Here is a 14,467-nt window from a genome sequence, read left to right as displayed (position 1 = left end):
AGTGCCTAGGCTAAGAGGGAACCTGAAAGGACGGGTCTCACTTTGCAGGATTTGGGATCGTTCACCACCTTCCGTGGAGTTCGGGCTTTGCCTCTACAACGCTGTGCACCCTCCTGGGGTCCGACCAGCCTCGTCCCTAGGTCTTTTGCCTCCTGCCGCACGATGCCCCAGCTCGGACTGCTGCATGGGAGGGTTTGGGCTGCGCTGCTTGGCCAGCTTCTGCGGCCTCCCCGAGTTGTGTGCATCCGGGCGGTCCATTCTCATAGCCAGGTGAGCCAGCCTGAGATATCTCCTTTGTCAGGGCAGGATCTCCAGATCTGAAAGCATGAACTCCAGGCATGTACTCGAGTAGTAACAGGATTGTTTTTTCACTGAGTGCCCACCATGTACGGAGCTAAGCGTTTTAGATTCTCTGTCATTTAATCCTCATAGCAATCCTGAGAGGTTGAGAATATTATTTGCATTTACAGTTGAGGAAACAGAGACTGCAAGGTTAAATGATTTACCTATTGATACGTAGTAAGGGAGCATTTTAATATAGGTCCACTATCCCTTATATGAACCTGTTGAGGTCAAACATACTAAAATTCCTTAAGCAAAATAAATGAATATTCCCACTGAGATGATTAGCAACCATAAGTTGCATACAGTTCACATTCAAATTTATCTCAAGATGAGTCTCAAAAAAGAAAAAACAGCCCACACCATTTTCGGTTTTCAGAGGTTTTTGGATTTTGGAATTGCAGAGAAGGGATTGTGGACTTGAACTGCCTAACTTGGAGGAGAGAATCCGCCAAAGTATAGAACTACCACATCCTCTATATCTCTGGAAGGTCATACAACCTGCTGGTAATACACAAAATCACTGATTCTGTTTAACGTTAGGAAAGATTCTATTGTCTTTATAGCAGATGCTTTATCCTATCAGGAACAACAGGGCTCAGATCTTTTGTTGTTAATTTTCCGTCATAGCATCCTATCAGTCTGTTTTTTTAGTTCCATCAGGGAATCCATTCCTTTTCATTCCAACGCATGTTCTGCGTCCATAGGCTGGCTCTCTTCTGTCTTTGTATTACTTTTTCAGTGCTACCTTATTAAATATTCTTATTTTCACTCTTTGAATAGGAACTGGGACCTGGAAAAGATCACACTAATCCCTACCCCTAGAGGGCTGGTGTTGGTAGTAGTGGGTTGTTCTTTGCCTTCAGTGTTCTTGAATACTTAAACTTTTTCAGACAAAGCTTGTATGTTATTACATATATATTGTAGATACAACATGGGTTTTTGGAGTGGGGCTGAGACTGGGATAGATAAAATAGTGTTCAGGCTTCCTTTTGCTATGGGCCAAAGCTCTTTGCAGGTTGGTGGTCACAGGGCTAGAGATGTCACAGGTCTGGCTAGCCTTGAGAGGGGCACATCCCACGTTTCTTCTTCTGCCAGGTTGCAGAGGCAGTGCTGACATCCCAGCTGAAACCACATCAAGAGAAATCAAATTTGATTATCAAGACTCCCAAGGTAATTTGCTTTGCCCCATCCTATTCCATTAGAGTGCCTTGGAGGACTGCCCTCTGTTTTGCTTGTCTTTTCCTGACCCATTTGAACGTCCTTTTAGACTAAAAGAAAAAAAAATCTTCACAATTCTTGAGATACTAGCACTTAGAGTTATCTGAACTCAAAGAGATTTCAACTGCGTGCTTTAGATTCCAGATGTAGTTTAACTCTTTGCCTTAAATAAACTTGTTTTTTTGTCTTTGTTTTCACCATGGTTGCTTTTGGGTTTTAGGGCACCAGAGATCTTAGTCCCCAGCAGATGGTTGTGAGGGAGAAGATACTCGATGTAATTGTTAGCTGCTTTAAACGTCATGGAGCAAAAGGGTTGGATACTCCAGCATTTGAGCTAAAGGTAAGTGGAGAAAAAGTGTCAGAATTCCCTTTTTTCACCTGCCTTCAGTTTCCTGAAGGGCTCTAGCCTGTGCTCTGGAGTCCTCCTTTGGAATGTGGCACTTTCTGTCTGACCCCTGCAGGACATGCTCACTGAGAAGTATGGAGAGGACTCCAGGCTCATTTATGATCTGAAGGATCAGGGGGGAGAGCTGTTGTCCCTGCGCTATGACCTCACTGTATCCTTCTGAGTGCTGGAGGCCGGCTTGCTTCTTTTCAAGATCGAGGTCTTGGTCTGACAAAAGGGATGAGAGTGACTCTGGGACCCTGTAGTTCTCTTGGCAGCAGGGTTTACTTCCAGTTTCTCCCAGAAGGCAATTCTGCCAGCAGAGCTTGGCTTGGAGCACTGGCATTTCACTTTAATGTGTATCAGAATCCCTCGGGGAAACTTGCAGAAACACAGATTTCTGGCCCCCAGGTCCAGATATTCCTGATCGTGTAGCTGGAATGGGGTTCAGTGGTATGCATTTCTAATAGGCACCTGGGTAATTAAGATGCAGATGGTCCTTGCTCTATGCTTCAAGAAATACTGATATTAACATGGAAGTTGTAGGCAAATCGAGGTACTGAAGCTTGACTATTTTGAGATGGCCGAACATTGATCTGAATGGGAGGGAATGGCCCAGGGCTAAGTTCTTGGGTCATTTCTGTCTCTGCTTCCCTTTCTTTCTACTGAACTTGTAGTTTTGTTAGGTAGGATTCTTTCACTTGACACTCTTTGATATGCAGGGGTGGGGAAAAAGTAGATTTACTGTTGTAATACAAATAAATAATACAATAATTAATAAACAATACAAGAATAAACTGTGTGTACTCACTACTGTAAACCTACCTTTGCCCACGCCATGTATTGAATGCCAAGTACTGCTAGGCCTTGGGGATAGTGGGAAACAAGACAGAGAAGGTGCTTCTTCTCTTCCTAGTGGATGAGATCCAATTGATAAAGCCCAGTCTTCCCTAATGTCCTTACACTGGACCTAAGCTTTGGATGCAGTGTCCTTTCTCCTTAACCTGTTTGTGTGAGGTCCCTTTTGCGCGTTATATGGCCATGAATAAACTGAAGAAGATGAAACGCTACCATGTTGGAAAGGTGTGGCGGCGGGAGAGCCCAACCGTGGTCCAAGGCCGCTACAGGGAGTTCTGCCAGTGTGTAAGTGACCTGAAGGAGACAGCATGTGTTTTGTTGTGTGTGTGTGTTTTTTGAGACAGCATGGTTTGATAATTCTTGGGACTGCAACCTGGGACCCGGCTGCTCAATGGAGCATTTTTCTGCCTTTTTCTTTGCTGTAGGATTTTGACATTGCTGGTCATTTTGACCCTATGATCCCTGATGCAGAGTGTTTGAAGATCATCTGTGAAATCCTAAGTGGATTGCAGCTGGGGGACTTTCTCATTAAGGTGAGGTCAGGGCAGGGACAGAGGAGAGAAGTCTGGATTTGGCTTGAGGCTGTCCTAAGATGGAGATCAAACCCGCACCCTTGGTGTATCAGGGTGATGCTCTAACCAACTGAGCTACCTGGCTAGGGCTGTGCTGTGCTTTTTTTTTCATTACAGGAAGGGATTAACTAAATGTTCCTGGTCCCTAAGAGGCTCTTGGAACTAGGCTTGCTGGATCAGAATTCTGTTTCCTTCACTTACTGGCTATTACTCCTGAGCAAGTAAACTGTCTGTGCCTCAGTGTCCCCATAGTGGAGATCTTAGTATATAGTATACTTAAAGCACTTCGACTAGTTCCTGGCATGTACCTGGCCTTAGAACAGCTGTTGCATTTCATATATATCTAAATAGTCATCCTGTGAAATTTCCTTTCTATCTCTTTTATGACTCAGGAGAGTAGGGACTGTCATGGTTTTGAGAGAAAGGGCATTGACAAGGCACTTGGGCTACTTCCATTGAGTTTACAGGTCAGTGACCGGCGGATTTTAGATGGGATGTTTGCCGTCTGTGGTGTTCCTGAAAGCAAGTTCCGCGCCACCTGCTCCTCCATAGACAAACTAGACAAGGTAAGAAAGAAGACATGCTTCAGTAGACCCTATCAGAGTTTCTGCCCTGCCTTCAAATCTGTACCCCCAGAGAAAAATAAGGAGACGGTGGCTGGAAGTGAGGAAGGTAGGGAGAGAGATCTGAGTTTTGTTGTGTGGTAGGGATTGAGACTGGATTTCCTAAGTTGCCTCTGACTCTGCTGACTTTGCTGAGTTTAGCATTACCTACGGGTGACATCCATACTGAATGAAAGTGAGGTGTCTTTTCCCAGCGAGAGAAGGAAGGATTGTGGGGCTGCGCTCATGTTTCAGTATTTGTGCAGATATCTTGGAAGGATGTGAGACATGAGATGGTGGCACAGAAAGGCCTGGCTCCTGAAGTGGCTGATCGAATTGGGGATTATGTCCAGTGTCATGGTAAGAACCAGAGTTTCAAAGCTGTATGATAGAATCAGAGTGAGGGTGATATGTGTACAACTTAATACCTCTGAAATAGCAGCTTTCTGTAGATGTGCTAAGCTTCAGAGCCTGCCTTAATTTAATTCCCCTTTTACTTATCATAACTATGTTGTATCTCCAGATGGCAAAGGTAGAGGCAGAGAAGGAGAGTCTAGTCATGTGAGACCTGTATCTTTTTTTTTTTTTTTTTTTAATGAGGAGGACTAGCTTGAACACACTAGAGATATATTTGGTTGAAACATCTGGGCAAATAGCACAGACCTTATTTTTCCTCACCTGTCTCCCAGGTGGGGTGTCCTTGGTAGAGCAGATGTTCCAGGATCCCAGACTATCTCAGAGCAAGCAGGCTCTAGAGGGCCTGAGGGACCTGAAGCTGCTCTATGAATATCTGACTTTATTTGGAATTGCAGAGAAGGTAAGCTGAGTTGGTGTGGACCTCCTGCTGAGCCCTGGGTTCCTCAGGGTCCTGAGTCTTGTCTGGTGCTGACTGGAGCATTGTTCCCACAGATCTCCTTTGATCTAAGCCTGGCTCGGGGCCTGGACTACTATACAGGAGTGATCTATGAAGCAGTGCTGCTACAGAGCCCAGCTGAGGCTGAGGAAGAGCCCCTGAATGTGGGCAGTGTGGCTGCTGGTGGGCGCTACGATGAGCTAGTGGGCATGTTTAACCCCAAGGGCCACAAGGTGCCATGTGTGGGACTTAGCATTGGGGTGGAGCGAATCTTCTCCATTGTGGAGCAGAAGATGAAGGTAGGTCCTCGGTGGGGGTGGCGTGGGGCTGGAGGCCTAGGAACTCTCATATTTCTGGGGGTGCAGTTGGACTGTTTTTTCTGATGATTCTTTTTGTCCTGGGTTTTTTTTTTTTTTTTTTTTTGAGTTTTTATTTTACTTCTCTCTTATTCTGTTTTACCTGGGTCTTTTATCAGACTTTTGGTGAGAAGATACGGACCACAGAGACCCAAGTGTTTGTGGCTACTCCACAGAAGAACTTTCTCCAAGAACGGTTGAAGCTAATTGCAGAGCTTTGGGATGCTGGGATCAAGGTGTAGTAGAGCTGATATCCAAACCACCTATGTATTTGTGGAATTCAGGCACGAGGCCCATTTCTACTTTAGGCCTAGGGTGGAACTCAAGATCTTTAGAATCTTCCCTAGAGTGTCTTCTTAGGGTAGGAGGGCTGGCTACTTATTTCTTTGGAAAAGCTCATTCCTGGGGCTGGAGTGATGTGGTCACTTCTAAATCCCCTACTCTGCCTTCATCCTTTTCAGGCAGAGCTGCTGTATAAGAACAACCCTAAATTACTAACACAACTGCACTACTGTGAGAACATGGGCATTCCACTGGTAGTCATTATTGGTGAGGAAGAACTGAAGGAAGGGGTCCTCAAGCTCCGTTCAGTGGCCAGCAGGGAAGAGGTGAGTGGGGCAGGCAAAAGTAGAAGGGACCAAGTCTTTCTCCCTTTTTTAGATTCTTTAAGAAGTATGTTTCTGGCTGAGGAAATACCTCCAGGGTTAATGGTGATAGAAGTGAATGAAGACCCATCGCAGGCAACCATTGTAGCCAATGATACTGGTTGGGTGGGCAGAAGGACAGATGAAATTTCAGTTGGTATTTTGAGACTAATTAACAAAGTAGACATAGATTGGCCATTTGACTCCCTTTAATCTTGAGGATATACATTCTCCAGGTAAGCTTGAAGCCCACACTACTCCCTACTGGTTCCATGAGTATTGGGAGCGATACACAGTAAAATAAATCTGGAAAAGCACTGGCTGAGGAGCTAGTGTCACTCTCTAGTTTGTCACATGAGGGTTCTCTTACGTTTCAGGTGGCCATTAAACGGGAAAATCTTGTGGCTGAAGTTCAGAAGCGGCTCTTGGAGTCTTGATCCTTCCCTGATTGCCATCTGCTGCTCCTTGTAGAAGATGTTTCATCTAGGACTGAGTTCCTGATGGACTTCACAACTGCTGGCCAGGATGGGTGACAAGTGCCTCTGCCTCCACCATCCGTCCTGGGTACAGAAATGTGGAAGGCCCTGAGGACTCCTGGGCTGATATGAGCAGCTAGTCTGCATGGGCGCAGATGGCTAGTATGTGAAAGAGACGTGCTCTCACTGCTGAGACAGATTTCATGGGCAATTGAATGCTGCCAAGAGGTGCTAAGGTGTTTGCTGTGAGCAAGGCTCTGGGAAAGTCACCTCAGGCAGAGAGGATTCTGAACCATTGAGATCAGAAGTCAGGTGCTTGGCCTTCTACTGTGGCTTCTGAAGCAGATTCTGAGAATTTGTTCACAGCCTGCTGTTGGCCTGTCAACATTTTTGGGAGACAGCAAGGCAGGGTAATGGCTGCTATTTGCTTTGTTGGAGGACAGAAATGCTATTCCAAGGGTGTAGCATTGCCTATGTTGATGTGGCAACTCTAGCCCATCCCACTGTTAACAATAGCAGGGTAAGGCTGTTTCATCATCTTGAATGTTGAACTTAATGGGTGACCTGACAAGATGAGATCTGATTTTTCAAGATTTTGGAGACCATTTCCTGTGTCAGAATTGCTGCTCTATGTCATGTTCTGCCATAGAGGTGGCTGTTCCAGAAGTGGCTGGATAATATATTAAATAAAATATTTAATGTAATAGTTTGGGTAGTTTGTTTTCAAGGGATTGGTTTGCATAGGCCATACAAAATGCTTGAGTGTACACTGGAGAATCCTAATCTTGATCAAGGAGTAACCTCCATGGGGTGATTTTCCCTATGCAATGAAGACAGCAGCCACAGTTCCTCCCTGCACTCTTCCCCACCCCACTCCCCCAACTTGGAGATACACTCATGTCACTAAATCAACGTATAGTGAGCCATCTAACAGAGGTCTTCACCCTAGAGTGTTGCTGATAAGCGGCCTTCCCAAGTCCAATCATGTTGATTAAATTGTGCCCTATAGATTGACTATAATCCTCAGTTGAGAGAAAAATGAGTTAACCATAGGGTGATAGCATTGCTTGAAGACAGAGACAAAAGTGCAAAAAGCAGCTCCACGTGTGCTTTGGGAAGGCTTGCAGCCTTTGCGAACACTTCAGTGTGGGGGGGGTGGATGGGAGGGGGTCGTATCTTCAGTGCATTATGGTAAAGGGGCATCTGAAGCCCCTAATAACACCGCTTCAGCCTTAAAGAAGGTTTAGAAGTCTTGGCAATGAACGCAAAGTTAATTAGACTAAAGGGCACTGATCCTCACTTTCCTCATTTGTAAAATAGATGAGTTGAACAGCCCTTCGATGCCTGTTTTGAAGGCCAGGGCAAAAAAAAAAAAACCTTTGCCGGAGCCCTTACTTCCGTGTTGCTTCATAGAATCCCTGCGCATGCGCCATTTTCTTGGGGTTGAGGCGGGGCCAACAAGTCTGTTTCAGAAGCCCTCCAGTCTTTAGCTCCTTTAGAACGCGAAACTCTAAGCTTATTGGAGGGTAAGCTTGCTTTACGGCTTAAGGTCGCTTTTTACGGCATTTTCCGGCTGCCCATTCACTTCGCGGTGAAGATGGCGTCGGGCAGCGGGGTAGGTGTTGTGTACAAGAGGAGGATTGAAGCGGGTGGAGGTTAAGGGGTAGTTTTTCAGCGCAGAATGTCCTGCACCAGACAGGTTTCCTGACACTTTTTTGCGACTCTGTGGCCCGAGTTCAAAAACTCCTCCGTGACGCCCTGGCGTAGGGTCAGCGGAATCGCAGAGGTCTCTCGGGTTGGGGTCCTGAGGCCACTTCAGCCTCCCGGTGCGGCCCGGAGAGGCTTCGCTCTGGACAGGTCCCGGGGCTGCCTTGCCGGCGATGACTTGGTTTCTCTAGGGGTCGGACACGATTAGCGACGCATCCTGCGGGCTTTTTATTTCCACAGACAAAAAACTTGGACTTTCGCCGAAAGTGGGACAAAGATGAATACGAAAAGCTCGCTGAGAAGAGGCTCACGGAAGAGAGAGAAAAGAAGGATGGTGGGTGTCTGCTCCATCAGAGGCCAAGGGTATCGTAAGGCGATGCTGTGGCTGGAGAGCCGATGGGGAATCGAAATGCACTGTCCTACTATCTGGCAGAGCGCAGCCTTCCTAGTCCTCGGTGGTGGTGGTTGTTTTTTTAATGTGTATAATGAGGGCGAAGAGATGAACTGAAGTGGCTTTGAGATGCTTTCCAGCTCTGTTATCCTGTGCTTCCTTGCTCTCCCTTTGCTTGGCTCATTTTAGGACTTTGCTGAAGTGCAGAGAAGAAAGTGAGTTCTTAGTGGTGACAAATATCAAAAGATTTTGTTGCTGTGCATTACTGTTATTGAAGATGCCCCCTTTCTCTTGAAATTACTTAAGGGAGAGAAGAACATTTCTGGCCCAGTCAAAACCTTTTCTATAGTATGAGAAGAGCAAGGGTACAGGCAGGGGGAGGTGTGATTGTTTCTGCTAGTGCTCAGTTGTGCAGTTCTCTGTGCCTTGAACAGTGTCAGGGAGTTGGTGCACCTCTTAGCGATTGCACTATAGAAAAAGACTTGATTTTTTTCATCTTTTTTTCAAACTTGTACATTTTTCTTCTACTTCCACATCACCTCATACACACTAACTTGTTTTTTTTTTTTTTTTTTTAAGAATTTACTTAATTATTTTTAGAGGGGAAGAGAGGGAGAGAAACATCAGTGTGTGGTTGCCAATCCCAGGTACCCTACTGGGGACCTAGCCAGCAACCCTGGACTGGGAATTGAACCAGCAACCCGGTGGTTCTCAGGCTGGCTCTCAATCCACTGAGCCACACTATTCAGGACACTTGTTTTGTTTTTTAATATATAACTTAGATAATAATAGTATTTGGCACACATAACAGGTAATTCCTAAATGTTGGTTCCCTGTTTAAAAATTTCCTCAGCCCTTAGATTTCATTGTGTGTTATGTTTGGGGTTTCTGAAAACCTGATTGAGTATCCTTGATCTTCTTTTAAAAGGTTGCTTTTTGTGCAAAGTGAAAACATCTTCCTTCAATTCAGTTAATTAGTGAATAGAAAACATTGCTTTTAGACTTGTTGGCCTTAAACTGGAGAAAAACTGTAGTGAGTTAAGGATTACTTATCATTTTTCCTGTTCACATTCTCCCTATCTGCTCTTAGAAGTATCTGTTGCTTCGGGTTTCAAAAAAGAAATGAGAGTAAACCTCTGGATTTTGGTTTCATTCATTTCTTTTTCTTTCCAGTTAAGGAAATGCAATATTGAAAGAACTTCTTTCCACATTATATTTCAGGAAAACCAGTGCAGCCAGTCAAGCGGGAGCTTCTCCGACATAGGGACTACAAGGTGGACCTGGAATCTAAGCTTGGGAAGACCATTGTCATTACCAAGACCACCCCACAATCTGAGATGGGAGGGTGAGTGGCTTTTCATCTTTCACGGTAGCCAGGAGTAGGTCTAATAATGTTGATTTTAGGAAGTGTTGAGAAGGGTTCCTGACTCCAGGATAACAGCCTTGTTGCCTGTAATTCCATCCTTAGATTTATCTTTTTTTTTTTTTTTGTCTCCTAAGGTCTCAGATTAACATCATATCTTTAGAAGGGGTCACTTTTTAGGCTTCTTCATATTAGCACCAGAACTACTTTTTAGTATCTGAAAAGGGATAATTTGTTCTCCTGTCAGAAGGAGAGGACTACTGTGGAAATTTCTGGAGAAGAAATTGGGTGGACTTAGAATGGAGCCTAGGAGCTATTAATGATGAGTAAAGGGGGTGAAGGTTCCAGGCCGGCTGTAAAGGTGGTAGTTGTTATGGATTGACTACCATCCTAGACCAAGATGGTAGCCTATAGAAAGAGGGGTTCTATAAGAACTCTTTTGCCCATTCTTTTGTCGAGTTAGATTTTCCAGCAGAAGGGCAACACAGACAGCAGAGTGGCATTTCTCTGAGCTACTTAGTAAACCCACTTTGCCATTGATCTCTATATTAGTAACCTGTTGCTATATAAATCAACAGATTAACCCAAAGTTTAGCTGCATAAAACAAGAAATAGCTCACAGTTTCTGTGGGTAATAATCTTGGAAGGCCTCACCTGGTTGGTTCTGGCTCAGGATTTCGCAGAAAGGTATAGTCAAGGTGTCCGCTGGGTTTGTGTTCATCTGAGGAGCTGGAGGATCTGCTTCCAACCTTTGTCACATGGCTGTGGTTTGGCAGCCTTGTTCTTTGCTCCGTGGGCCTCTTCATCGTTCTTCTCACAACAAGGCAAGTGGCTTCCTCAGAGCAAGTGATCCACATGGACAGACTAAGACAGAAGCCATGTTTTTAAAATAACCTACTTTGGGTGTGACATAGCATCGCTTTTGACATATTCTGTTAGTCACACAGCCTAGCTGTGGTATGAATTGGGAGGGGACTACACAGGGTAGGAACTTTAGGAGGGTGGGGATCATTGTGGGGCCATCCTGGAGGGTAGTTAACCACAATTTTCTAAGAGCCAAGGCTTAGGTGGAAATGAGAAGTGTGTTCTAAAAAGACTTTTTACCTAAAAATATGAGTTTCTTGGTTGAAAACGGTATAATCTTTATAACCAGATTTTTTAAAAAAATTTTTTATTGATTTTAGAGAGGAAGAGAGAGAAAAACCTCAATTTATTGTTCCACTTATTTATGTACTTATCTGTTGCTTCTTGTATGTGCCCTGACCAGGTATTGAACCCACAGCCTTGGCGTATCTAAGCTAAACTAAGCTTAGCTCTTAATTAAGCTACCCAGCCAGGGCACAGCCAGATTTGACTCAAGTGCTGTTTCTTTCTGTTTGCTAGATATTACTGCAATGTTTGTGACTGTGTTGTAAAGGACTCCATCAACTTCCTGGATCACATTAATGGAAAGAAACGTAAGGTTTGGAGTTAGTTAGTGACTGGTGCTGGGGTCAGGCTTGGTGGAGGATGGGGGGAAAGGTGGTTTCTACTAAGCCCTATCTTTAATGCCTGGGGAATTCTCCAGTTGCTTCAGGGCGGGTCATCCTTTACTTCTTTACCTAATGTTTCTGGAGGCTGTGAAGTGAGACACTGTTCTAGCCTCTCAACAAGCCCAAACCATGGTCTTCTGGGCTAAGCTGTCTCCACTGACACGCATCTGCTCAGTAAAGGAAGCTTAGAGCCATTTGCATCCTGTTAACCGGGGCTGCTGCCTCCGGGAGCAAGTAAAGCTAAGGGAGTTTTTTATCAGCTCTAATTATTTTTACTATGTGTTTTACAAGATGTTTTTTAAAAAATGTCAGCAAGGAGCAGTTGAGATTTTGCTCCCTGACATATGTCATCAGTTTGGCTCAAATAAACTCTTAAGAAACTTCTCAGAAAAAATTGTCTGGAAAAGACTTTTGAGGTGCTGAGGATATTGTAATGACCTTACCTTCCACTGTTTACCCCACCCAGATCAGCGAAACCTGGGCATGTCAATGCGTGTGGAACGTTCCACTTTGGATCAGGTGAAGAAACGTTTTGAAGTCAATAAGAAGAAGATGGAAGAGAAGCAGAAGGATTATGATTTTGAGGAAAGGATGAAGGAGCTCAGAGAGGAAGTAAGGCTCTGCTGTCCTGCCCTCCTCCTTCCCCCAGCTTGGAATTTTATGTTATGAGTTATGGGGAGGCTGACTTTCTCATTCCACTGAGGACACGCCTGGGGGGTAGAAGATAAGACTACCCCCCAGAGAATAGTCTTGTCTTCTGAATTTCTGTACATTGGAGGAACATTTATTGTCCTTGTTTGGGACTCAGGAGCTGAAGGAAATGGCTCTAAACCTGGGTTTTGTTCCTGGGTTCTCTGGGCCATACTTTTTTTTTAAATGTATTTATTTTTGAGGAGAGAGAGGAGTGGTGGGAGGGAGAGAGAAAGAGAAAGAGGGGCACTTGGATCTGTTGTTCCACTTACGCATTCATTGGTTGCTTCTTGTATGTGCCCTGGATGGAGATGGAACCCGCAACCTTAGTATATCTGGATGATCGTCTAACTGGCTAGGGCTAGGCCATATGTTTTTACTACAGGAGGGACTAACTAAATGTTCCTGGCCCCCAAGAGGCTCTTGGAACTAGGCTTGCTGGATCAGAATTCTGTTTCCTTCACTAACTGTCTGTGACTCTGGGGCAAATTATATAAACTGTGCCTCAGTGTCCCCATAGTGGAGATCTTAGTATATAGTATACTTAAAGCACTTCAACTAGTTCCTTCCAGGTACTACATTCTCCAGCATGGTAGTTGCTACTATATGGTTTTGTTCCTATTACCGTGTTCAAGAACTACAAATGAACTGGAATGTAGGATTGAGAAGTGCTCTCCTCAGCCTAAAACTTCTCTTTCTTGTCCCTTGTACTTTTTACTGTGGCTTTTCCTCTGCTTTTGAAATGTTACTTGTCTTTAACTATTTTCTCCTAAAAATAGAAAGGAATCTTGAAGCTCATCTGTTCTTTCAACAATGTTTGGCTGAGAAGTCTTGAACTGATTCTGAGTGATTTCCCCCCTAGGAGGAAAAGGCCAAAGCCTACAAGAAAGAGAAACAGAAGGAGAAGAAAAGGAGGGCTGAGGAGGACTTGACATTTGAGGAGGATGATGAGATGGCAGCTGTGATGGGCTTCTCTGGCTTTGGTTCCACCAAGAAGAGTTACTGAGGCTTTCTATGCTTGGCCCTTTGTTGGGCTTAACTTTGTGGGGGTGTATTTTGGGGGGAGTTACTTGGGAAAGTCCTTGAGAGTGGCAGTGGGGAGGGCTAGAGGCTGGGTGTTTGTCGTTTTCCTCTACCTTGAGAGAGCGCGCAGGAGGCCAAGGTAATGCTGCGATGTGTTCCTCCCGCCTCAGCATATCACTGGAGTCACAGGACCGCTGCCCATCGGAGCTCCCAATAAAGAAAAGTCTCCTTTGAGGCTGCTTTCCCAGAACTTCCCCTGCATCTTCCCTCTTCATCTAGCCAGTCTTCTCTGAGCATCCTACATTTATCCTGTGTTCTGCCTTTGTTTTAATTTTGACCCTTGCTTAGCCTGCAGCAGAAAGGTTCTCTGGGTCCCCAGTTTCCTGTTGAAACCATATCCTTGACCAGCCACCCCACCCCTGCTTCCCTCATTCCCCACTGTGGTTCTCTAGCCACCTGCGCATGCACGTGTTCTGCCTGGGTCAGTGGTATGTGTGAATGTGTGTGCATGAATTTGTCACGTAGGGGGAGCCTGAACTAGAACCTCAGAGCATTGCTGCCGTGGGTCCCAACGTTCTTGGTTTCCTCAGTGCATGTCACAGGAAATTAAATGGGATGAGTGTTTGGTGTGGTTTTTGTCTGGTAAGTCTTTTAACCTTTGTTTTTCATATGTAGGCTGTTCAGCTTTTGTTAGTTTTATTTTATTAAGGATTACTATGTTTTTGTCTTCCTTGTAAGCAGGCTCTTGGAAGAACCTGTTTGATGCAAAAAAGAAAAAGGAAAAAAACCCTCATGTGGGAGCCTTTGGGTCTCAGAGGCTGTTCAGCCTGTATAATAAATGCATCGACTGGGCCTATTTCACATTGGTGGGAACATTCCATATTCTTCCCTTTTCCTTCCCTCTCCCCCACACACACACTGAGGATTTCCACAGAGAGTTTATTCTCCCTTTATTGAGCCCTGTCACTTTTTCTCCTAGGTTCCTTCAGCATGAGTTGTGTTTTCCTCTGACAGGATCTGTGTCTGGGGGAGTCTGAACAGAACATTGCCTGTAATTTTAGTTTGCTTTCACCTTGTTCAGGAACAGCAGAGCTCCATGTTGAACTTTTTTCCTAATTACTGCAGTGAGGCTAAGCACAGGGTTACACACTTGGGCACTATCAACATTTGTTGTGTGGGCTCCCTTGTGCATTGTAGGCTGTTCAGTAGTATCCCTAGCCTCTACTCACTGGATGCCAGTAGCATCGCTTTCCCAAATTATGACAACTAAAGATGCCTGCCCCCAGGAGGAATGGAGGTGAAATTCTTCCAGGCCCCCTGAGAACCATTGAGAAGCTGTCTTCCCTACCTTGGTCTAACATGAGAATTAGGTGGCATAGATTGGGTAACTAAAGGAAAAACAGCTTTGATATTCCCTGGATTGGTTGCTATGGCAGATCCCATGGATGCAAA

General features: G+C 44.9%; 2 protein-coding genes across 2 annotated transcripts; both read left to right on the top strand.

The window, feature by feature from the left end:
* Window positions 1-9: 9 nt before the first annotated feature.
* On the top strand, window positions 10-7,013 carry HARS2 (histidyl-tRNA synthetase 2, mitochondrial). Its single transcript, XM_045829322.1, has 13 exons — window positions 10-270; window positions 1,441-1,515; window positions 1,784-1,903; window positions 2,025-2,120; window positions 2,966-3,091; window positions 3,232-3,339; window positions 3,846-3,944; window positions 4,247-4,340; window positions 4,670-4,797; window positions 4,890-5,132; window positions 5,309-5,425; window positions 5,651-5,797; window positions 6,211-7,013. Exons 1-13 carry the CDS (start codon window positions 163-165, stop codon window positions 6,268-6,270), a joined length of 1,521 nt encoding a protein of 506 aa, XP_045685278.1. The 5' UTR covers window positions 10-162; the 3' UTR covers window positions 6,271-7,013.
* An 820-nt stretch (window positions 7,014-7,833) lies between these two features.
* Window positions 7,834-13,876, top strand: ZMAT2 (zinc finger matrin-type 2). Its single transcript, XM_045823766.1, has 6 exons — window positions 7,834-7,924; window positions 8,257-8,350; window positions 9,629-9,752; window positions 11,154-11,227; window positions 11,769-11,914; window positions 12,855-13,876. The coding sequence occupies exons 1-6, from the start codon at window positions 7,907-7,909 to the stop codon at window positions 12,996-12,998; spliced, it is 600 nt and encodes a 199-aa protein (XP_045679722.1). The 5' UTR covers window positions 7,834-7,906; the 3' UTR covers window positions 12,999-13,876.
* The last annotated feature ends 591 nt before the right edge of the window (window positions 13,877-14,467 follow it).

This window comes from Phyllostomus hastatus, unplaced genomic scaffold (assembly GCF_019186645.2).
Source record: "Phyllostomus hastatus isolate PE091 unplaced genomic scaffold, TTU_PhHast_1.1 phas_contig_150, whole genome shotgun sequence".
Taxonomy (NCBI): Eukaryota; Metazoa; Chordata; class Mammalia; order Chiroptera; family Phyllostomidae; genus Phyllostomus; species Phyllostomus hastatus.
This window is presented reverse-complemented; position numbering and strand designations above follow the sequence as displayed.